The sequence below is a fragment of the Rhodnius prolixus genome, unplaced genomic scaffold (assembly GCF_049639745.1).
Source record: "Rhodnius prolixus isolate KJV_2025 unplaced genomic scaffold, Rpr scaffold_6, whole genome shotgun sequence".
In the NCBI taxonomy this organism is placed as follows: domain Eukaryota; kingdom Metazoa; phylum Arthropoda; class Insecta; order Hemiptera; family Reduviidae; genus Rhodnius; species Rhodnius prolixus.
Genome location: NW_027411634.1, coordinates 1,532,466 through 1,554,636, shown reverse-complemented (window position 1 = coordinate 1,554,636; position 22,171 = coordinate 1,532,466). Strand labels below are relative to the sequence as shown.

Sequence of the window (22,171 nt, the reverse complement as noted above, 5' to 3'; positions counted from 1 at the left end):
ATGCTGAGGTTTTGAAACCAGGCAGACTACTGCCTTATTCCTTAGAGCCGCTTGGATTTCTGAAAAAAAATACGACTCTGAAATCAATTATCTCTTTTTTAAAAACTCAGCTGCGCAATCAATAACACTAGCTATGTCCGAAAGTCAGTTTTATAGAGCTACTCAGAGATATCACTTCTCAGATTAGCACCTTACACGCCGGCTTTCCTTTCTTCCGTCCTGGAGCCGTCCAAGGACCTCATAAGTTCATAAGTTTAAAGTTATCTCGTAATTATTAATAGCTGTTAAATAATTATTTATTTCTTTAAGAGATTATATTGATAAATTATTTTGTAAACGTCATTGTTCGTAAGGAACAAAGTGATTGTGGTTGTATTCCGTTTAGTGTTTAGTTATAAAATGAAAAAGTTTGAAATGATTTAATTGTATTATCAAACTCTGAAAACAATTCTGGACGTACCATATTTTAACTTTTGTGTAATTAAAAAGTACAAAGTGTTAGTTTGATTATTTTATTAAATTGTTTTTTAAATCATTTTCGTTCAGAATCAATATTTGCTCTTTAGAATTAGAAATTTTTAATCAGATATTTTTATTGACATGTTAGGAGCAGCTAAGATTTACTAAATCAAAAATTAATTAAAATTTGAATAAAACATTTTCTTATGTTATTTTTTTAACCATGTACATATGTATAAAATTAAATTTAAATTTGCCTCTTAGAAAGTCAATCATGCGCACATTGGGTTAGCAGCTGATAAGAGGCCATGTGTAGTGGTAGTTTTTCAAATTAGTTAAGTATGATCTGGTAAGGTTAGGGAATGGGTTAGGTTTATTGAGACAGTTAAATCATTGTAATATAAGTCTTTTCACTAATTATTTCAAACTTTTCTAAATAATTATTCTTGTTGTATTATAAAAATGCAGCAAGAATTCAAGTTGAAGAACGACCAAGTTACAAAGTGGATAAGTGTGACCGAGTCAAGCCAATTACATGAAATAGTTTATGCTTTACAGATCTCGTGTTGAATTTTCTCTACATAAAACAACACAAATTAAAAACATAACCAAAAAATGATTGTACCATTCATCGCAGTGTCTAGAAATTTATTACAGAACAACTGTAAACCAGTTCAGTTGCAGAGAAATTTTCATCTACCACAATTTGTGCGTTACAGAACTCAAGTGTTAATTGATTGTAAACACTTACATTCATTTAGAAATGGTTTGTCATTTGGTAATCTCTTTAATCAATTGTTACAAAAAACTATGCCAAACTTAAAACGTAGTTCACTGCTGTTAATTTTAGCAAAAGAATTGAAAGAAGCGCCTAAATTTATAAGAGATAATTCAGTGTGTGTTTTTAAAAGTTGTATAGCTCAGTTTGAGTATGTTTTAGCATACAGAATTCGTAGAGGACAACAGCTTTTTAGTTTATATACAAAACTTTGGGATGAAATGGCTTTAAAACATTTTTTCCAACAGATAAGACGTTTAGCTTATAGAAGAGGTAAAGAGTTTCTTTTGGGTGGTGCTACGCTTGCTTTTGATTGGAAATCGGAAATAATTTCAGATGAGGAGTTAAAAACGTAAGTAGAAATACTGTTAACTAAAATTGCCTTAAATTTCGTTTCTTTAGACCAGTAACTATTTTTTTTCTTCTTCTTTTTGATACTGAAGTCATGTTAACGAACTAAAAATCTGTCGATTTCTTCGGGACAAAATCAATCAAGATATATGTTCTAGTTCGCGTGAAGTTAACCAACCAGAAGCAGTTGACGTTGAAAGTGAGTTAAATGTTTATATGTAGTTAGTGTTTAGAATGTAATTTCTAACATTTGTGAATCTTAATATATTTTATTAGAACTGCTTTGGAAGAAGTAGACTAAAATTGGTTTGATCAATTGAAAGTTGGCTGAAATTCTAAAGAAATTGTGATTCCAGTGTTTATAGATTACGTTTTCATTCCTACTATTATAAAGTGCTAAAAATAAATTTTCTTACTACAAATTAGTGTACTCTTAATTTTTTTTAAATCTATGATAAAACTGGAGACATTTATTTGCTTCGTGTCTAACATTTTTTTATTTTCCAAAGTAGAGAAGGATTGGTTGTCGGGTTTTATGGGACTAAATCGAAATTTTGACCTTTAAATAAACCTCGGCAAGATAACTACAATCGCCAGATATATCTGTGCAATATATAGCTTTGTGAAATTAATTATTTATTTAATTAAGACGCGTCACCATCGGAGGGTATCAGCGCCCGGAGCTTTTTTCCATTGCACTCCTCCGGTCTCCGTTACCAATAGAAGCAACAAGAAAATCTGAGCAGCTGCAATCGAACCCTTGATCTCCGCTTTGGAATCCAGCATTCGTTAACCATTCTAGAGGCTAATCGCTTTCCTTCTTGGTGGAATTTTTAATTCCAGGATCGAGGTTAGCCTGTGTAGGTTCTTTCAGGAGAAAGAGGTAACAGCGCTGCAAGTACTGCACGTGACGGTTTGTATGAGTCAAGGTTCGGCTCTTTGGGGGGAAAAAAGCCCAAGCCTTCATACTTAGCCCAGGAGCCTCTCGCCACAAGTCCTAAGTCGAAGTAAACAAACAGAACTGGAAATACTAGCTATTGGGTGCCACAATAGACCGACTAGGTTGTGGAGACTTAGTCTTCCTGCCATTCTTATTCTTACAACTTTTTGCATCTCTAAAAATATAGTACATTTAATACATTTTCAAAAATATTAAAATTTAAAAACGCGTATTACATTGCTTTATTGTTTACAGGCTGCTGTTGGTCGCCATTCATCAAACAGGAAGATCTGATTGTATGGAAGAAAGAGGAACCTAATCATAAAGGCCTTTACTGTTACAAAAGTAACAATTTTTTCCCAAAATAATTAATTTAAATCTGTTTTGTTGACATTAATATAATTAATTCTATTGTATGTACTGATATTTTTTCCCAGTGTATGGAAAATATGTGGATGTAACGGCCAGAGATTTTCTTGCTGTATTCTTAGACGTCGATAACAGGACAAAATGGGATCATCATGTGGTTCAGTTGAAAGTAATCGATTCAGAGCCTTCAACTAATTCAGATGTTATATATTGGGAAACAAAATGGCCGGTAAGTAGCTTATGTGAATCCAAATTCAAAATTACTATGAGAAAAGACTTTCCTGGAATAATTTTAAAAAAAAGAAAAAAAAAAAGCAACAGTGATAAGAAAGCTTCAGCTTATTTTCTTTTCCTGCACCTACCGCAGAAGCCATTCCGCATGAGGAAGTTTTAGAGATAATCGTGTCCGTTTGTAATTGCTTTGGAGCAACTAAATTTGAATTAGGTTTTACCTGCTTCATTATGTAAAATTCCCGTCTTTAGGCTTAACTCATTTCTTACTTTTGCTGCATTGCTTCTTAGTTCTCTTACTATTGTCCTCTTATGGGTGAGGAATAAAATCTATTTGACTTTATGTTTCCCAACCTGTCCTCTTCCTCCTCGTTGCCATGCATACCTTAATGGCAAAGAGTAGGAATTCTATACTTTTAGGAAAATACATCCCAAGAGTTACAACTGGGACCGGCACATGCCCGGCTTTTAATTTAATTAAAATATAGCAGTAGACAGGCAGGAATAGTCTATTATATTCTTTTTTCTTTTAGCAAAGAATAGAACGCTACTCTTTTTTTAAAAAAAATATAAAATAAAGTATATTTAACTGAACGTAGGCCGTGCAGTTGTATTTGTGAAAGCATTAAAAGTATAAAAAGCTTTCTATATAATTTATGAGCATATTGCTGCTTTCATTTCTCTGAAACAATTTTTTTATTCAGGTTTATAGATAATTTAACTAGAAAAGTGTATTCATGTCTTTTCAATTAACTGTTACAGAAATTATTCAGCAATCGCGATTATGTGTTCACCCGACGTTTTTTAATTGATGAATCTGAAAAAGTTATGATCGTTATGAATCGCAGTACTAGTCATCCAGATTATCCTGTGATGCAGTCTAAATCAAGAGTTACTGAGTATTGGTCCTACATAGTGATCAGACCTACGTCTGAGTTTAATCAGGTAATTTTTCTGTTTAATCTCAAATGCATTTGTTACTACTAATTCACTAAGGTTTTCAAAAAGTTAAGTACCTACTTTCATTTTGTTTTTATCTATTTAATATAATAAATTTATAATAGTGAGATTAATTCACGCCAAAAATGAAAATAATATACTCAGTTTTGCTCAGTAATTAACGATTGGATTTCCATGCGAACATCCTGGATTTGAATCTATCCAGCCTTAAGATTTTCTCATTCTAGGAGCTTCTTACAGTTTTTTTGTCTGGTGATGGACAGTGTTTCCGTAATAGAAGCCAGTGTCCTTAGTTGTTGGCGTGCCTTAAATTAAATATAAATATATTTATATATAAACAAACGCAAATGCAATGCGTGTTCATTTTTTACGCTGTATCGGTTACTGGTATGATACAAGAATGACGTGCAAAACATAAATCATTGACTTTAGAAAAAAGTTGTTTAAATCAGTAGACAAGATCCAACTTTGGCTAACCCGACACCCTACAATATCAACACTTGTTGATAATACACTTCATTAATAATCGAAGAGTTAAATTTTATTAATTTAATATATTTTCAGCCTGGTATAGAATTCAGCTTGACATATTTTGATAATCCAGGTGTAAGTGTACCATCAGCTATATCTTTATGGGTCAGCAGTACTGGTGAGTAACAACTTGTAATAAAATTACTTCATTTAAGTAAATTACTTTCTTACTTATTTGCTAAGAAATTGTTTTAAGTGAAATTGAAATTGCACCAAAGTGCAAATATTTATTTATGAGTAAAATACCTGAAGTCAAGTCAGTCGAAATTTTGTCAAAAAAAGATTAGAGTATTATTTTACTCCACTTTCTGATGAATCAGCCAGCAACAATAGATGAATAATTTTCTACAATTTTGAATTAACTTATAAAGGAAAATTATATCAAATTGTTGTTGTCTAACCGATAATTCAGATATCTCTTCAGTTGTTAGTCTTACGATGCCTGAAGTATAAAATTTTTGTTGGAATAGCCTTATTTAAACTGAATTATATTTAAGAAATTTTTTTTAAACTCTTGTATTATATTTTTAAAATATTTTTCAACCTATAGGAAGACCTAACACAGGATCCATATTCTTAAAAAGGCCATTGATTCAAACAAACATTTTTGGCATTCTGAAATATTGACATCTTTTTTAGTATTTCAGATTAGATATTCCGGTGTTGATATGATCAGAAAAAGTTACTCTTTATTCGCAAAAGATTCATGTCCTATATCATTTAATGGATTAAATGACTGAAGCAATGATTAAAAAGTAAAAGAAGAGATGTTAACTGAATATGGACTGAAATTTCATCAAGTATTGACTGAATATTTGCCGAACTACAGATGGTGCTCTTTTATTTACCAAATTTATGGTACCTTTGTTTGAGTTCATTTCCCAATTTTAAGTACATGTAAAGTCAGGGGAGGGCCGAAACCTCCTTTCAAACACCATCTACAATATTCAATTTATTTTTTTTATTATTCTCGAATTTCAAAATTTTCAAAACAAGATACATCTTCTTTAAAATATAGGTATACTTTTTTTTTTTCAATTTATTCATTTAATAAATCAGATTAATAACTTAACAGGAATGCCTGACTACATAAAACGATTACGATTGGAAGCATTAAAAGTCAGCGAAGACCATAAACGAAGAGAAGAATTAGCGGCGGCAGAGGCGAAATTAGCAGCCAAAGAAGAAGTCACACGTGTGGAAGCGGAAGAAAAGGACAGAGTGAACAATGAAGGAGAACCGCCTCCGACTAGAGGCGGTGGAGGAGATGATGATGATGATGATGGCGAATGTTCTAAAAATCTGCAGCAGCCAGTGCCCACATCGTTAAAAGATAAATCTTTTGAATCGATCTTAATATGGGCATGCTTCATGGAGAAAATTGGTGTCAAGTAAGATTTTTGCTATTAATCTTAAGCTTTAAAAAAAGGTAGTAAACATAATTTTGGCGCTAACCTTTTCTCTAATTTTTGTTTCTTATTTGAAATTTCGGTAAATAGAGATTGTTTTAATTTTTTCCTCCCAAATTTTTACTTAGAGACTACCTCCAAGGCTTTTTTTGCTATTTTTAAAAAATAACAATTGCAAATTGTACTTAATTAACTGAAAAGTTTGGTTAGTCTTGAGTTATGACTGTTTAAATAGTCCAGTTTGCCTAAACAGTCATGACCAGTGTTCCCTCTAAATTTTTGTTACCTGTGTGCGCACTTTTTTAAGTGTGTGCAGTTTTTTCCAAAATAAGCAAATTTTTTGTGGTAATTTAAAAAAAGTGCATATAATAAAAAAAAGACAATACAAGAATAGTATTAATATTCAGCCAAATTTTGTACCTATTTATACGCATTGACTCGATCTTACAGTATACCACACACATTACAACGGAACACAATGGAAAAACTACCCTAAAATGAAGTCAAATCATTAGTTCGTGAAGACAGAATTTAGCTGATTACTGTGGCTTCCCTTTTCAATTCAAATGAAAAATGAGAAAATTTAAATACTTACAATGTAAAAAACGTTGTCTCCTTATAATTTTTTCAATTAAAACATTTGTCAAAACAAACAAACAAGAACAACAATTCACAATTACTTATTATTGAACAATTTTAGAATTAAGGATTACATTTTTATTAATGGCATTTATTTGATAACTTCTCTCTCTTGTCTTTTGGTTTTAACCATTCTGCATAAATTTACAAAAAAATTTGTGCGAGCGAATATTTTTCATGTGCGCTATGTTTAAAATTTATGTACACGCGCACAAGTTAGAGGGAACTCTGGTCAGAACCGAAGACACACCAACCTTTAAAACTTGACAATGTGTAAACAAATTATAACTGTTAATAAGTCTTGAAGATGACTTAGCCTCTAGTTCGAAAGTTTGACAATAAAACAAAACCAAAAAAGATGAACAGAACCCATTTTCTTCTTCTTCTATGGGCACTACAGATCGAGACGGTCCATGGCCTGCTCTATGCGGGTAGACCACTCAACCCTATCATTCACCAGGTGGGCTCAAACCTATCTTTCTCATATCCGCTCTCACATTGTCCACCCACCTGGTCTTCGGACGTCCCCGGGGGCGAGAGCCGTGCCACTTTCCTTTTAGCACCTTTGATGCTATCCTTTCCTCGGACATCCGGCATACATGCCCATACCATTTCAGCCGCTGGGCCTTCACAAACGCGGTGATGCTTGGCTCCCCCATACAGGGCGTACACCTCTTGATTTGGCCTTCTTTTCCAGCTCTGGTTTTCCCTTTTCGGCCCAAAGATCCGTCTTAGGACTCGCCTCTCGAACCTGTCAATCCTCTCACAAGCTGCCTTATTCAGTGTCCACGTTTCGCTTGCGTAGGTCACGACAGGCCTTATCAAGGTCTTATACATCTGGATCTTTGTTCCTCGGTTGACCAGGCTGCTCCTCATTATTTTATATAGACCGTAGTACGCTCTGTTTCCCGCTGCTATCCTTCTTCTGACTTCTTCTTTTTCGTCGGCTATGTCCGAAATGATAGAGCCCAGGTAGGGGAAGTTGGAGACAACCTCGAACTCGTAATCCCCAAAGACGTAAAACGTCGCGGGATGCACCTGAGGCTACCTCCTAGCCACCAGCACTTTCGTCTTTCCCTCATTAACGCGGAGCCCGACGCGCTTGGCTTCTCGCTCCAGCGTGACGAAGATACTTTTTACGGCTGCCAGGGATCTACCAATGATCACCACATCATCCGCATACGCCATGATCTGAGAGGTGCGATCAATCAGCGTGCCATTGAGGTTCATCTCAAGAGTCTTGCTTACCTTGTGCAGCAGACAGTTAAACAGGAGGGGCGACATCGGATCTCCTTGCCTGAGCCCGTTTCCGATATCGAAAGCATCCGAAAGAGTCCCGCTGGAGATAACTAGTCCTCTAGAACCTCGCAGAATCCATTTTATTGAGCTCATAAGTCCTCGCAGCGGTCAGATTAATTAAACTAGCAGTTTAAGGGTGAACTAATTAACTTTCGTGTTAATTTCTATGCCGTAATCTGATCTCACATAGCAATTCAACTAGAAATCTAAACATAAACGCATTAATTAACTCTAAAATTAAATTTTTATCTGTTTCAGATTATAAAAAAACAGCCGATCACAATTTAGGACAGTATATAACTACCATCAAGACTTAAAAAGTATATTATATACATGTATAGTACAAATTCAATTTAGACATTTTGTAGGAAACGATTTCGAAAAGTATTTTATATTATATAATTTTTACGGTTTATTTTATTTAAAAAAAAAGAAAAGAAAAAAACCAACGAATTTCGAGAAATATCATCTTCTTGACTAAATAGAGAGAAAACATGATTCACGTAATTTAAAATAATAATTATTATATCAATATGGGACAAATATTTGGCGTTCTAGTCAAGTTCAAAATAATGCTCAAAACGCCTTGCACAATGCAATAATTTTTGTTTTTTTCCACATAAACCATGTATAACCCAAAATAATATTTTAAAAAATTAAAATTTTATTCTTTTCTTTCTTAAAGCAAGAATGGAATAAAGATTAAATTATAGATTTGGCCAAGTTTTATATTTGTTAACTAGATCTAAATAAATTTATTAATTTTTGGGTAAAAAAATTTATAAGGTTGCTAAATTGTGAAAAAAAATTTAATTTGGTGCTTAATTTATAGTTTATTTATATTTATTAATTTTTAATGAAACAAAAAAAAAAACAACAAAAAATGAAAATAATAAAACAAGTTTTTGTTGGTACATATGTCGAAAGCTGGATAATGGCCAGTACTTTTTAGCCAAATGATATTCAAGTACTCTTTAATCCATTTAAGTTGGACGAATGTGTGTTTTATTTAAATTATTTCTTAGATATGTCTTATCATCATGTGTTTCAACATTGGCAACTTTAGATTCGCGTCGGATTCTTTTCCACTGTCAATGTTACCTACTTCATCTTCCAAATATCCAAATATTTTTAGGATAATTGGGTGTTATTGATCTAAATTCTAGTTTTTCTTTTGTGATTATGTTTGCTTCATTTGATTGAGTATATGTAGAAAGAGCCCCCAATAGACGTTCCCCAATTAGAAAGAGGAAATGTGGGCAGTTTTCCTGGAATGGCAGCAACATTTACGTTTTCCCAACGTGAGCTGCTGGCTATGTCATCCATGTCTATTGCCGAACAGAGTGACGGAACTTTGAACGATGAAAATCCATCGAATCATTTTCCTGTACCCACTTGATCTCCACTGGAAAAAGAGGTAGTTTAATAAATCTGGTGTTCACTACGCCTGACAGCTCTCTCCCTTCTGTACATTGCAAGTTTTCCTGCAGTAGTATTGCCATATTGGTCTCTCTAAAACCATTGATATATTATTTTTCATCTTCTTCTTTTCAAGTTGGGGGCCCTAAGCTTGGAATTTTCACAATTTCAAGAAATACTCGGTAAAGGAGTTACCAATTTATTCAAACTTTCACTTTATAACTATTTTTCTTCTTAATATCTATAGTCAAACTCATGTGAATTATCACTTAATTTATAATTTCAACAGCCTTGCACGGTTAACTTCGCCAAAATAGTAATAATTTGTAGATTAGGTAAAAAAAAGATGTAAAAACTCACACTTTTTTTCTTAAATTAGGTTTATTAAATTTAATATTATGTTCGTACAAGCATGAAGAAGAAAGAAAACCCTATGCTCTCATCAAAGCCCTTTCGGACCCAAATAGCTACAGCCTAAAGTGAACCAGCAGCATCAGCAAACTTAACGTTCTGCGACCTGTACTCGAGCTATCTAAGCAAGAAGACCAAAGGACTTCTATCATCTAAAACAGCGGTTATTTGGTATATAATGAATGGCAAAAGTTGTAAAGTTTGGGTTTTGTTCTTTCACGAAGAATCAATTTCCTTTTTCTTTTTTCCTGTGTAATGCTTGCTTCATCGGGATTCCTTTTTCAGTATTTCTGTATCTTCCGGGTGATTGGATCTCTAAAATTGACAACTATTCGAAATTTCTTTAGATTTTAATCAGTTTCTGTTTTTGTTTTTGTAAAATACGTTGATTTTATTGTTTTAAAAAAAGCCAAACGTACTTTTTTCTGCTTTATAATGTTAAAGTTTCGTTAATATATTTTATTTTATTATATAAAAAATAAATAAGTAATCAAAGCAAAAAATATCTTATTAATTTGTTAAAAAAAAACTATTTCATCTTCTACATAGTATTCTTAATTATTTTTAAGGACGTTAAAAGTAAACAATGTGTTGACTGAAATTTTTGTTACTATTTTTAAGAAAAATTTTAAAGTAATGTATTATACATTGTTCAACAAACAAACAAATAATATGAATTTAAATTAGCATATAAAATGATTAATGTATATTTCTGGTGATGCCTTATACAAAATTTAGCAGTGCACCCAATTTATTCGCTTTACAGTGACTGATTTAATATATTTATGTATATTTGTTTCCTCTTGAACCATCAAATGAAACACTTACATATATGTATTTATATACTATGTGTAAACCGTATTCGATTCTGTAGTTCACAAGTAGAGTTTTTTTAACATTAATTTGTTATTTATTTATTACTGATTAATTCTCGTTTATAATTTTATTAGAAACGATAACAAACTGAGGTATACTTCAAGTTTTCACGAGGCAGGTTATTCTATAATAATTAGTAGAGCTAGGATTTTTTGATTATTTTTTTTTTAATCAAACGTCAAATCATCAATGCTTCTAACTGAATTTCAATCTGGCTGGGATATCCTATAAGATAATGGAAATAATATTGTCCTCCTAAGGTCTGCTTTCAAACCCTTGGACACCGTGGAATCACTGGAGATTCGTGCCCTCTAATAGAGCATTTTGGATTCGTTAATGATTGGAACATTCTTTGGAAACTTATCAGCTATGACGAAATGCCGAAATTATACTTGTGATCGAATATATAAAATATTCTGATAATTTACTTTTAAAAAAACTAATAATTAAATACTAATTTTTATTTGTTGTTATTAGTCGTATCCCAGATTGTAAATGAATAAAACGTGATCGCTGTTAAAAAAAAAAGTAGAAAAAAAGTACGTTCATTGTTCAAGTGCATCACTGTGCAGTAGAGAAGGTAATATGGCGCCACAATGAATTTAAGGATATCTAATAATTTCACTCGCCTAAACTTATACAACTTTTAAAATGTTCATAAAGTAAATTAATTTGAGGTAAGCAAACCAGTTTTATGCGACATATTATAGACGCAAATGGTACCAACTTTAATTTTCTATAACTTCTTATCGTCGCTATTGCATATGGCTCATTTATTTTCACTTTTGTTGTGTATCATTGTTATTTAGTGCACAACGATGTACCTAATGCTGTTAGTTCATATACGAAAGTGGGAAATTTCTCTGGCATGTTGGTATCTGTAAGTTCGATAAATACGTAAATAATTATGAAAGTATTTGTGGCGGAACCTTAATATCACCCCATCTTGTACATTCAGGTGAGTTATTTTCAATTTTGATTTGTGTAGATTGTTTCTGGATGAAAAATGTACTCCTCTTTTTTTTACAGCTTTCAGTAGTTTTTACGATGCCTTTAATAAAATTATCATTATACCAACATACATAAACAATAACATTGGGGCCTGTAGAGAGTTGATTTCAATTATCTGAGTAACGTGAGTTTAGCAAACCATGTAGCATAGTCAAAGTAGTTTAATAGTTGAAGCAGTAGCTAGTGAAATTCCCTACAGTTGGATCGAACTTGATAAAGATCAAGAAAGAAACGTAAGTGGAAAATTGATTCTTTTATTGTGAGTAAATTGTTATGGTTGAGGGTATATTTTTTTTTAACTTCCACTTGTCAGACGAAGGAAATTGATCTGTATGACTATTTGTCAACATGATTCAAAAACGAAAAATAATAATTTGTTCAAATTTGACATTTTATTGAAGGGAATACCAGGTACTGTAGGTCCATTTGAACGGACCCCTCCACAGAGAGGTTAATAACCGCAAGATTCATTGCTCAAAAAAATTTAAAAATAAAGTATATATTTTGTGCATTCTTCGTAACTTTGATGATTAGTTACGATACATTGTGATCACATAATTTATATAATTATTTCATTTTTTACTTTTTTAGCGTTATTTTAAGAATACAGAACTGTGGTGTTCCCTGTGAAGTTTTTATTTAGTTTCAGTTTTTTATTTATATTTATTTATTGCCGTTTTAAACTAAGTAATTATTTTATGTAAATGATGTAGCTATTTCAGAATCTTACGTTGGTGATACAAACAGTTACTCAGACAGAATATTGTAGTCATTAATTTAGCTCAGGATGTATCTATCAATATCTAGTTCTGCCGATCTGTATAAATTGGACGAATAAAAAACATACTGTGCCGGGCCAAATTATACAGGTATGTAGTATGTATACAGGGTAAACCAGTAAGTATTGTCCACAGGCCTACTGTGTGTAGTACATCTACTATAAATGGCACTTAAAAAAAAAGTTTAAGGTTTATTCACATTCTTTTCTTTTTCAACAGTGTAGTTGTGTGTGAAATTGTAATTTGGAGTAAGTACGTATGAATTTTTGTTTATAAAAATAGTACTTGTTTAAAATATTTCCTAACATTTTCTCAGATATTTCAAAGAGGTTGACCAGAATTTTTTTTTTTTTTTGTGCCATTTGTAACCTTTGACTTTCTTATTTTAAGACAATCTACTGTTAAAATTGATTACTGGTCCATCTAAAAGAGTTTTCAATGAATTAAACAACTTGATAACTAACACTGTTGAGTGCTCGTGAACACGTTTTCTTGTAAAACAAACGTAATTTCTCATACGAAGATAAAAGGAATCCTGGAAAATGATATACTGTTTTAAAGCCCATTAAACAAGGAAACTTTTATAAAAAGTGCCAGCACCTAGGTCTGATAATGTTCACGTAAGGGCCTAATCAGTTTTCTTAGAAATTTCGATTACTTTTATTTTTCCAGCATTCGGAGGAAGATTGAGGCTGTTTGGAGAATAACTTATGCTTCAAAATGGTATCAATTTTTAGAAAATTTATCTGTCTTTCTAACCGTGTCATCAGAATCGAATTCGGACTAAAACTTTCTAAGTAATAACATTTTTATTGGAAAAAAGTAATGATTTTGGAAAAAAAATTTAAAGTGACGTCACTCAAGAACAGTGGAAAATATGAAATATACGTCATTGAACTCCACTTTAGATGTACTACACACAGCAGGCCTATGGACAATACTTACTGGTTCACCCTGTATATGCTAGGAATTTCTCTTCCAGACATTTGATAATGGTCCATGTCTCCGCGCCATACGTAATTAAGCTTAGGAAGCATGCTTCAAAAATTAAAGTTTTTGTACAGGAAAGTCTTGTCTGTATATCACTTACAGGTATCGTTCTCATCAATAATCGATCCTAAGAACTTGAACTGATTTAATCTTGATTCCATTTAGTACAATTGGTTCTCCCTGTGAAGTTGCTAAGTGCTCCGTTTTATACATTTTTATTTTATGTCCCCACTAGTTATATTCCTCTATCAACATCCTGAACATGTAACCAAGATCGTCTCTGTTATGTGCCAAGATCACCTGATCGTCGGAAAATAATAAATTACCTATGAATAGGTCTTCCCTAAATTTGCCACACTTCCTTTTCCATTCTGTCTGGGCAATGTTCAGATATATTTTAAACAGTGTGGGAGGACAGTGCACATCTTTGCAAAACTTTTGTGTTTTCTGTTAATGATGATAAAGAACGTGAAAAATTTTAATTCAGATGTAAGTTGGAAATACGATGTCTGAAATTTTGGAATAATATATGCCAGCCAGGTTTGAGAAGACTTGAAAAATTTGCTTTTGTAAAGTACTAGCTTACTGACAAGGGTTAGGCCATTGTTTTAATGTTTGAAATTAGCAATAAATCGGTTAGTTTAGTAGTATTAGCGCTGAAAACGGGACAGTTTTCAACGTATTAATCTGGTAACATTTTATATGAAATAGAAATTTCATACTTTTTGTATGAAATCTCTCAATAATTTGGCCCATTATTAAACAGTATTATTTGAAAAAAGTTCAAGTTTCAATAACTTATTGTCAATTTCATTATAAGTTTTCATTTCTACTTTAATCATAACGATAAAATCCAATAGATTCTTAAATTCAGTACTAATAAATTCAAATTTAATGTAGCAAACGTTTTACAACGTTTGAAATTTAGGCAGCCCTGATTTGTAACCTAAATGTAACCTTCACATTTTCTAGTCTAACTTCACGAGCGAGGAGTGCAAACGAAGAGACAGAAATAGGCCACTACATGAGCGAGGAGTACAAAATATAGCGATGGAGGTCAGCCTTACCTTGGGCAGTGAGTTGTTTTCGGAAAATACTCCTCCTAAAATTAAATTGATTGCAAAAAGCTAATGGATACTTAAAAATGACTAGCATAGTTGCAACTAATCAACAGCAGGATTACTTTCACTGCCAGTTATGGAAACAATGGTAATTACAATTAACTATTATAAAAGACAAAAATTTTAATACGTGCTAAATTATTGAATCAATAACAGAAGAAAATAAGTAGTAAAACCCTTGAGGGGCAACTAAACAAACTTTCCCAACCCTTGTTCATTATTAATATCTATTGTTCTTACTATAAGTGAAGGTATTGCGTAAATGTGGATTTTTACGTAATCAAAGTTCTCTTTCTCCAAAAATGGTAATCTAACAAAATTAATTTGTTGACAGCCCGAAAATCGCGAAAAGCTCTAATTTGCTATTCAGTATAGACTCATTAGAGGTCTAGACAAATTTTGTCGTTTTCTGTGAAAAAGGCTACCATAATTTTCTTATTAAGATAAAGTATGTAACTAAAATTGGTTAGTGGACATGGTATTTATTTGTTAGCAATTGTTTCACAGTCAGGTGGATACAAAATACCAGAAGATACTTGTGTTAGTGACTACTACGTTTTGACTGGAGTATTACCGTCAGATAAATACAGTTTCCAGGACGATAAAATGCGACGAATCTACTACGATGTTAAATTGTGTATTAAATTATATTTAAATAATCTGTGACTTTATCTAATGCATTCATCCATAAGCCATTTTTTTTAAGTTAAACACTTGACATAAGTTATTTGTTTTCATGAAATTAATCCTATGTCACTACAATATTTATTACAATCTTTCGGTGCACAGAAACTTGAACTGTCATTATTTTGCTCGTTTTACCGTTTCAGTTTGATACGCTCGTTGTAGTAAATGCGTATGAGTTAAAAAATGTTGATTATTGAAACAAAAGATGATCATTCAATAAATAAGCTTAGTTTTTATATATGCAATTGAAAATTATGTCTTGTCTTTTACAAATATAACCCAGAAGAGCATTCTGTCTGACAGACGTCTTCCTTATGTAGAGACTATTATAAAATATGATTTGAATAAACTGAAAAACGATTTATATGTGGTTAATTTTGTTTTTATTTGAATCTATTTTGAAATAAATTGGAATACTGTAGTAAGAAAAGTAATTATTTAATTTAAGGTGGCCAGCCGGAATCAGATGACGTTTGCGGAATGATGTCCAACAATATCTCCTCTTCTAAACCTTTCCTACTTCCCATTATTAGTCAAAGTGAGTAGTTTATAATTTGTTAATAAAATTAAAATTATTAGTGTTTATTGTAAATGCTAATTATAAATTTTCCAATACTAGTAAAGCTGAATGTTTATCAACTTTTTTGATATATGAAGAGATGTTTAACATAAAAAGCCCCCATAAGAGAAAAAGATATTAGTTTGTGCATAATAAGCTCAGATTTGTGTTATAATTTCATAGTATAAGCTCTCTAGTGCTTATTAACTACAAACCTTACTTCATTTTAAGTAAGTACACAGTTTTAAACACAAATTGTTGCATGTACTTTAGTGAATAAAGCTTTGATTAAGTTAAAATTATTTTAACTACATAAAATTTCTTCTTTGTTTCATTTTGCTGAGGGAATATTTTTTTTTTCTTTTTATTAAAGATCAGGAAAGTTATTCCAACACTCATAGTACATATTTTCTTTAAATGCAAGATAGTTTAAATCCAGAAATCTACAGCTGTAGAATATATTAGCTATTTGAGTACACTCGCCACTTTTCATTGTCCCTGGAAATTAATATCTAGAAAATGGTCTAAAAAGCAATACCTGTTATATGTACTTAATTCAGAGAGTGTCCCATATATTTTAGCATCAGTTTTCCTTACTTAGAACTGGTTCTAAGTTGTCTTAAAGCCCTCACTCAATGCATTCTGTTTTTTGCGTGTATTTTAATTTTTCAAGAAACTGGTTTAGAATCAATGTTACGATTATTTAATATACTGCGTGTTCCTGTAGTTATTCTGTCTACCAGTTGGTAGACTTTGCTGTGTTAAATTGTAACTTAAGAAATACGACACACACTTTCAAATGAAAAACTAACGACAATTTATGAGTGTTCGTCAAGCCTTAAAAACAGTCTTAAGATTACATTTAACTTAAAATTGAATTTGAGTTTGTAGTATGATTTAGTAGTAACCATCTCAGTAAAAAATTGAACTTAGTTCACGTTTGATTTCAGATTGAAAACAAACGAAACTGCTGGAGTACAGCTGGCCGAACTGTTCATCTAACTAAGTCAAAACGAAAAAGGGGAAGATGGATTCAATTTAAAAATAGAAAGCACTTTTGTTAGAAATCAATTATTATGAATGTGACATAGAAATTTAAAACGTCATTTGTATTTTACTTTCATTCTTTAGTTTGTGGTAAAGATATATACGTAAAAGTTGTATATTATGTATGAAAAAAATGTATACTTGGTAACAAAAAGAATTAATTAAAAAAAATTGCTTAATTTATTCACCTATTTTACACATATTACAAAACAATAAAAACTAATAAAATATAAAAAAAATTGTTTAATAAATGTTAAAAACAGAAAAAAAAAAACAGTTTGGGAAAAGGTAATGTGCCAAAGTAGTTGAAAAACAAAAAAATATAAGCTAGTTTCAGTGTGCGCCACCAGGTATCAGCACTTACTGGACGTGTATATTTAGATGTCTCTTCAAAAATAGTAGTTCCAATAAGCGCCACCAGGTAACAGCACTAAATGGACATTTATATATAGAACTGTTAACAACAAATTACCTTCAGTACGATCAAAGTCTTCAAGGGGAGAGGACACTCTGTCGTCGGTCTCTCTAAATATGTCTGACTTGTCTGAGAATACCACTCAAACAAATTACTAGATTCTAGAAGATGGAGGTGAGAACACTGCTCTGTTGTTGGTCACCCGAAATATATCGAACGAAGTCTCCAAGTGTCTCAATGTTGGTTAAAGTAAGTTATAAATTAATGTTAGAGTGTGGTAATAAGATCCTCTGAAAATGTCTAACGAGTCATAAAGTACAACAAATGTTGGTTAAGAAAAGGTTCTAAATTGATGCAATTTTTTCTGAGGAATTAATAAATATATTTACCTAAATAAATAAAACGAATGTAAGATGGCTTCCAGATGATAATGGTTCGAAGGTAAGGAAGTGTTTGTTATTTCAGTTTTTAATTAAAAATTCCGTAAAATATTCAATAATCAAAAATATATAAAAAATAGTAAGTAAAGTGGAAGACATTCGCCCACCCTCCCGCCCTGCGGATTTAACTTACCTATATAGAAGCAATGTAAATATGGCCTCTATGGAAGGCACATTCATTTTTTGTTTTTTTCTCAGCGAATACAATTTATTTAATTCTAATTCTAATTAAATCTATTAAATAAGACATAATACCATCTAATTATAATTATTTCTAATTAAAAAAATAATTACAATACTAGATTAATTAAAGAAAAGAAAAATTTTGTTTTTTTTGTCAAATAGCTACCAGAAAGCAGCACGTATTCTAAAAAAAAGATACTTTTGAGATTCTGTAAGAAGTTTGTTATGTAAAATAAAGGTAAATGAGTAAATGAGTCATTTTTTCAAATTTATAAGTTTTTCTTAATTTTATTACTAACTATTATACTTTTTTAATAATTGATTCATAGTAAAAAAAAAATATTTTTAATCATAACATACCCTTTTACAAATTCATTCATTCATTAATAATTCATTAGTGCCCAACAATTATGTTTTAAATAAAAAAGTTATTATTTTGTAATTTATCAAGAATATCTGTTTTCATATTCTATGTTATTATTACAAAAATATTTTCTTAAATTAATTATGTACAGTTTGGCCAAGGTTGATCCTAGATTAGGGGAGCAGTAGCAACTTGTAACTTGTAACCCTTAAGGTTATAAATTCAGGTAATTAAGAAATGCCTGTGGTCTCCTTTTGATCAAAATAGTTTCTGCGAAAATGTACCAGCTTTATTCTTAGATGAGAGATAATCTGTTTTACAATGTAAGTGGAACTCTTTTTGTTGAATCACTAATTGTTAATTTTCTAAAATTGTCCAGTTACTGGATTTCCATCAAGGAACTATTAATCGTATGATTTCGAATTGAGGCCGGATAGCATGTTGATACATCTAGAAACTTTTATTACGTTTTCATGCCAGCTTGAATGTCAGTTTTATAATGTGGGACCCTTGGGCTACTTTACAAATTCATCACTTTATATACAAAGAAAAATAAATAAGTTATGTTGGTTGTTCAAGGATGATCCATTAACCCTAGCCGTACGTTGATTTGCAGATCCAGTATTACAGTATTTTGAAAGATGGGTAAATAATTATTTAAAGTAATTTAATTTCTAATAGTCTATATATAACAATTGGATCTATTTATAATTTTTGTCACCAGTGGCACGAGATACATCTGATAGATAACCAATGTGGAGGTTATACATTTTATTGGTTACAATCACGTCGGGTTTCTGTTGCGTACATTTTAGCCGTAAAGTGCAAGGTGAAAAGTGATTTTTCGGCATAGATTGGATAAAGATTTTAAAGATGGGATAAATAGTGAGGGAGCACAATGGTTTTGTAAGCGTGCTTTGATTCAGTAATTCTTGGTGCTTAATTGGTGAAATGATACAGTAGGTTCCTTTATATACCTTCAGTTTCTGCACACTTTACTTAAAAGCCCAACTAAACCTCAATATAAACAAACTAATCTAACCTAACAGACATTCTTCAACTTTCTTCACTCATCCTTGCAATACGACACTTCTTTGTTCTCCTATTCCTTTTGTTCTTCTTAGTATCTCCGTATTAAGTACATAATCTACCTAAACTATTATTCTTGACACTTTTGCGATACCTTCCTTATCTTTGAGTATTCTGCCTTTTTATTATCAATTTGTTTGCGCTTATTTTGACTTCCCAAAACATTAAAACATTAAATTGATTCATTTAGTGTTTTTATTTTTTGAAAGTAGTTTTTTGTTCAATATATAATATCTGTTGTAGGATATGTTTCTCTTTACGTACTTTTGAGGTAAAATGTTCAGTAATGAAGTCTGTATAATCTAATTTAAGGAAAAAAGAGGTAATTTTAATCATATAATCTAGCCCTGTTTTCGGAGTATCCCCGAAGAAATGTTTTCTACAATTAGCTTTGAAAGTGCTGGTTCAGCGTTGAAATTTTTCTGTAGGATTGATAGGGCGATAAATGGTCTACATGTTCAATGGGTTGTTTAAATTTCAAGTAAGTATTACATCTAGTATTTTTTACAATAATTGGCTGGAATAAATGTCGCTTCGTCAGTAGATGCAGTTGCTACTATTTCAGAGAATACTTTCGCAGTTTAATAGTTTGTTATTATCTGTATCCAGACGTCGTGTGGTTTATTGCTAAGCTCTCCACCGGCAGTATTGTAGAATTTTATTAAATTCTTTCTCTGTGAGTTTTCTACTATACATTTCAAGCACTGTTTACTATATATTTATCCCCTATCATATTTAATAGATTTTCTTATTTAAAGTAAATAATATTTATGCAATATTGAAAGACATTCTATATTAAAGGAAAATAGTTGCATTATCATTAATTCTTTAAAAATTCGTGTTTTCAATAATGCTATTGAGTTAATTGCGAATTCGTATTGCGTTAAATGACTTTCTATTGGTGTCAAATTTGTTCCTATAGAATGTGTATTTCTATAGAAAATAAAAATTCACAATAACAATGTGCAATTTGTTAAGGGCGAAAGGACAGTTTTTGGATTGAATTTTGGAGTACAGACTTTGAGCTTTTATGCCCCGTGCTGGAAGAGTTTCGTGTCAAAAGTTTTCCAATAAGAAGTATTCAATCTATGGTTCTATGTCATTTACGTCTTCTATAACTTCCCTCTCAAAAAAAACAATGGCCTATATTTCTAGGTGAGTGTATTCCATTATTAAATTGTTAGGTGATAAATACCCTTAAGGTAATAACTTTAGCAGTGTTTATATTCTTAGAATATATTTTTATATACTAACTAAATATCAGCATTTGATTTATTAAATCTTTGAAAAGTAAATGTTTCAATACGTATATACCTATCTTTCTTGTTATAAAAGTGCCACTTTCATCTTTATTTTGCTTCTTTTATGACTTACTTCTTTAGTAAGTAAATTTTTCTGTTTATGCAAAATTAAGTTTTTTTGTCAAGAAAGAATGATCGAACTTATCAGTACCAATATATACACTTTTTCTTGGGTAAAATGACTATTAAATTATAAATAATTTGGCAATAGGGCAAGTAGTTAATACCACTTTCACTCGCTGTCTTCAAGTGGTCAATATTTATTTCGTAAATGCACCCAATATTTCTTTTAATCAAATATATGAAAAACAAAATAAAAGGTACATGTTCTTCAAAAGTAGCTAATTTCTTGCTTAATACGATGATTTAAAAATAGAAATAACCAATTACAAGGAGCATTTTCAAAAAATCACTAAACTGTTACCTTTAAAAAAAACTTTCAAATTTCTAGTTTCCTCTTTAGAGATCCAGCTAGTTAGATTAGAATGCAAAACTTTCAAATTCCCTTTTGGATTTCATTTTAACTAACGTTTGTTTGTTTCACTATGTTTCAGCTTAAACCAAGAAGTTGAGGAAGTAGCAATTCCATCCAAGTAATACCTATTATTAAGTTCTATGGTTTCACCAGAAGAAGGGTAATGTACGATTTTATTAGGTTTATATTGAAATGAATTGTAAAGCATTCTGTTTTATAAATATCAATTTATTATCTAAAAAAAGTTTTATAAAATAAAAATAAAAAGGTTTTAAAAAAGTAGTGTTTATTGTTCATTTAATATCACAAAAGATAAAGTATTAGTTTGAAAAGTGGCCACTTTGCAGTTCTGGAACACTTGTTGGAGGGGGTAGAGAGATGTTCCCGACAAAGATTCTCAGCTTAGAGCTTTTTTTGTTACATAAACTTAGTATTTTACTTTCTATTATAAGAAAATATTCATATATAATTTACTAACATACAAAAAGAAGTGCTAAAAAACAATTAAAACTAACAGAGAAACTTAATGAAACAATGAAATTTGAGGAAAAACAAAAATAAAAGATTAGTTCCAAAAAATCCGTTAGAGGACGCCACTTATGTCAGGTGTAAAAATAGTTCCAGGAATAGCCACCAGGTGTAGCAGTGCTGTAACCTTCCACTATATATACGTGAAAAGCACAAATTCTCGTCAGTACGACTTGAGTAATGCAGGTGGCTGGGTCGCTCCAAACATATCTAGTCTAGTCTCGCATTCATCACCTCTCCCAACGAATCATGATGTTGGATAATAGTAAGGGAGATGTCGCTTGGACGATGGGAGAACAACTATTCTCTAGGTTAGAGAGGTAAACTGGAGTCACAGTGAAATAAGTTGAAACCAACCTCAAGAAGTATGCAGTTATTCTTAACTTCCAAAGTAAGTTCTTAATCTTTCATAAAATTGCATGTGCATGGCTGGAACACCTCCAAGTTCACTGGTTTTCTGCACTCAATATTTCTTTGCAATATAAAGTATAAATGATAAATCCCTTTTAG

At 31.3% G+C, this 22,171-nt stretch overlaps 1 protein-coding gene across 9 annotated transcripts; it reads left to right on the top strand.

Annotated features, from left to right (window-relative positions):
* The first annotated feature begins 750 nt into the window (after positions 1-750).
* Positions 751-21,415, top strand: LOC141460733 (stAR-related lipid transfer protein 7, mitochondrial-like). Of its 9 annotated transcripts, none has more exons than XM_074141011.1 (15): positions 759-1,589; positions 1,681-1,787; positions 2,784-2,873; positions 2,966-3,126; positions 3,891-4,073; positions 4,653-4,737; positions 5,695-6,010; positions 8,225-8,286; positions 9,797-11,630; positions 11,702-11,916; positions 14,425-14,661; positions 15,709-15,798; positions 16,770-17,530; positions 20,336-20,512; positions 21,213-21,415. In XM_074141011.1, exons 1-8 carry the CDS (start codon positions 1,075-1,077, stop codon positions 8,229-8,231), a joined length of 1,464 nt encoding a protein of 487 aa, XP_073997112.1. In that variant the 5' UTR covers positions 759-1,074; the 3' UTR covers positions 8,232-8,286; positions 9,797-11,630; positions 11,702-11,916; positions 14,425-14,661; positions 15,709-15,798; positions 16,770-17,530; positions 20,336-20,512; positions 21,213-21,415. The 9 variants fall into 9 exon arrangements, with proteins under 9 accessions (XP_073997113.1, XP_073997112.1, XP_073997107.1 ...); XM_074141006.1 differs by having other exon boundaries at positions 8,225-11,349; positions 11,482-11,630; XM_074141009.1 differs by adding an exon at positions 15,880-16,049 and having other exon boundaries at positions 8,225-11,630.
* The last annotated feature ends 756 nt before the right edge of the window (positions 21,416-22,171 follow it).

What these genes read in the sequence shown, in the direction of transcription:
- LOC141460733 (XM_074141011.1), top strand. Translation starts at nt 1,075, where the DNA reads ATGATTGTACCATTCATCGCAGTGTCTAGAAATTTATTACAGAACAAC. An exon ending in AGGCCTTTACTGTTACAAAA is followed by an intron (nt 2,874 to 2,965) that starts GTAACAATTTTT and finishes ATTTTTTCCCAG; the next exon opens with TGTATGGAAAATATGTGGAT. An exon ending in CTACGTCTGAGTTTAATCAG is followed by an intron (nt 4,074 to 4,652) that starts GTAATTTTTCTG and finishes ATATATTTTCAG; the next exon opens with CCTGGTATAGAATTCAGCTT.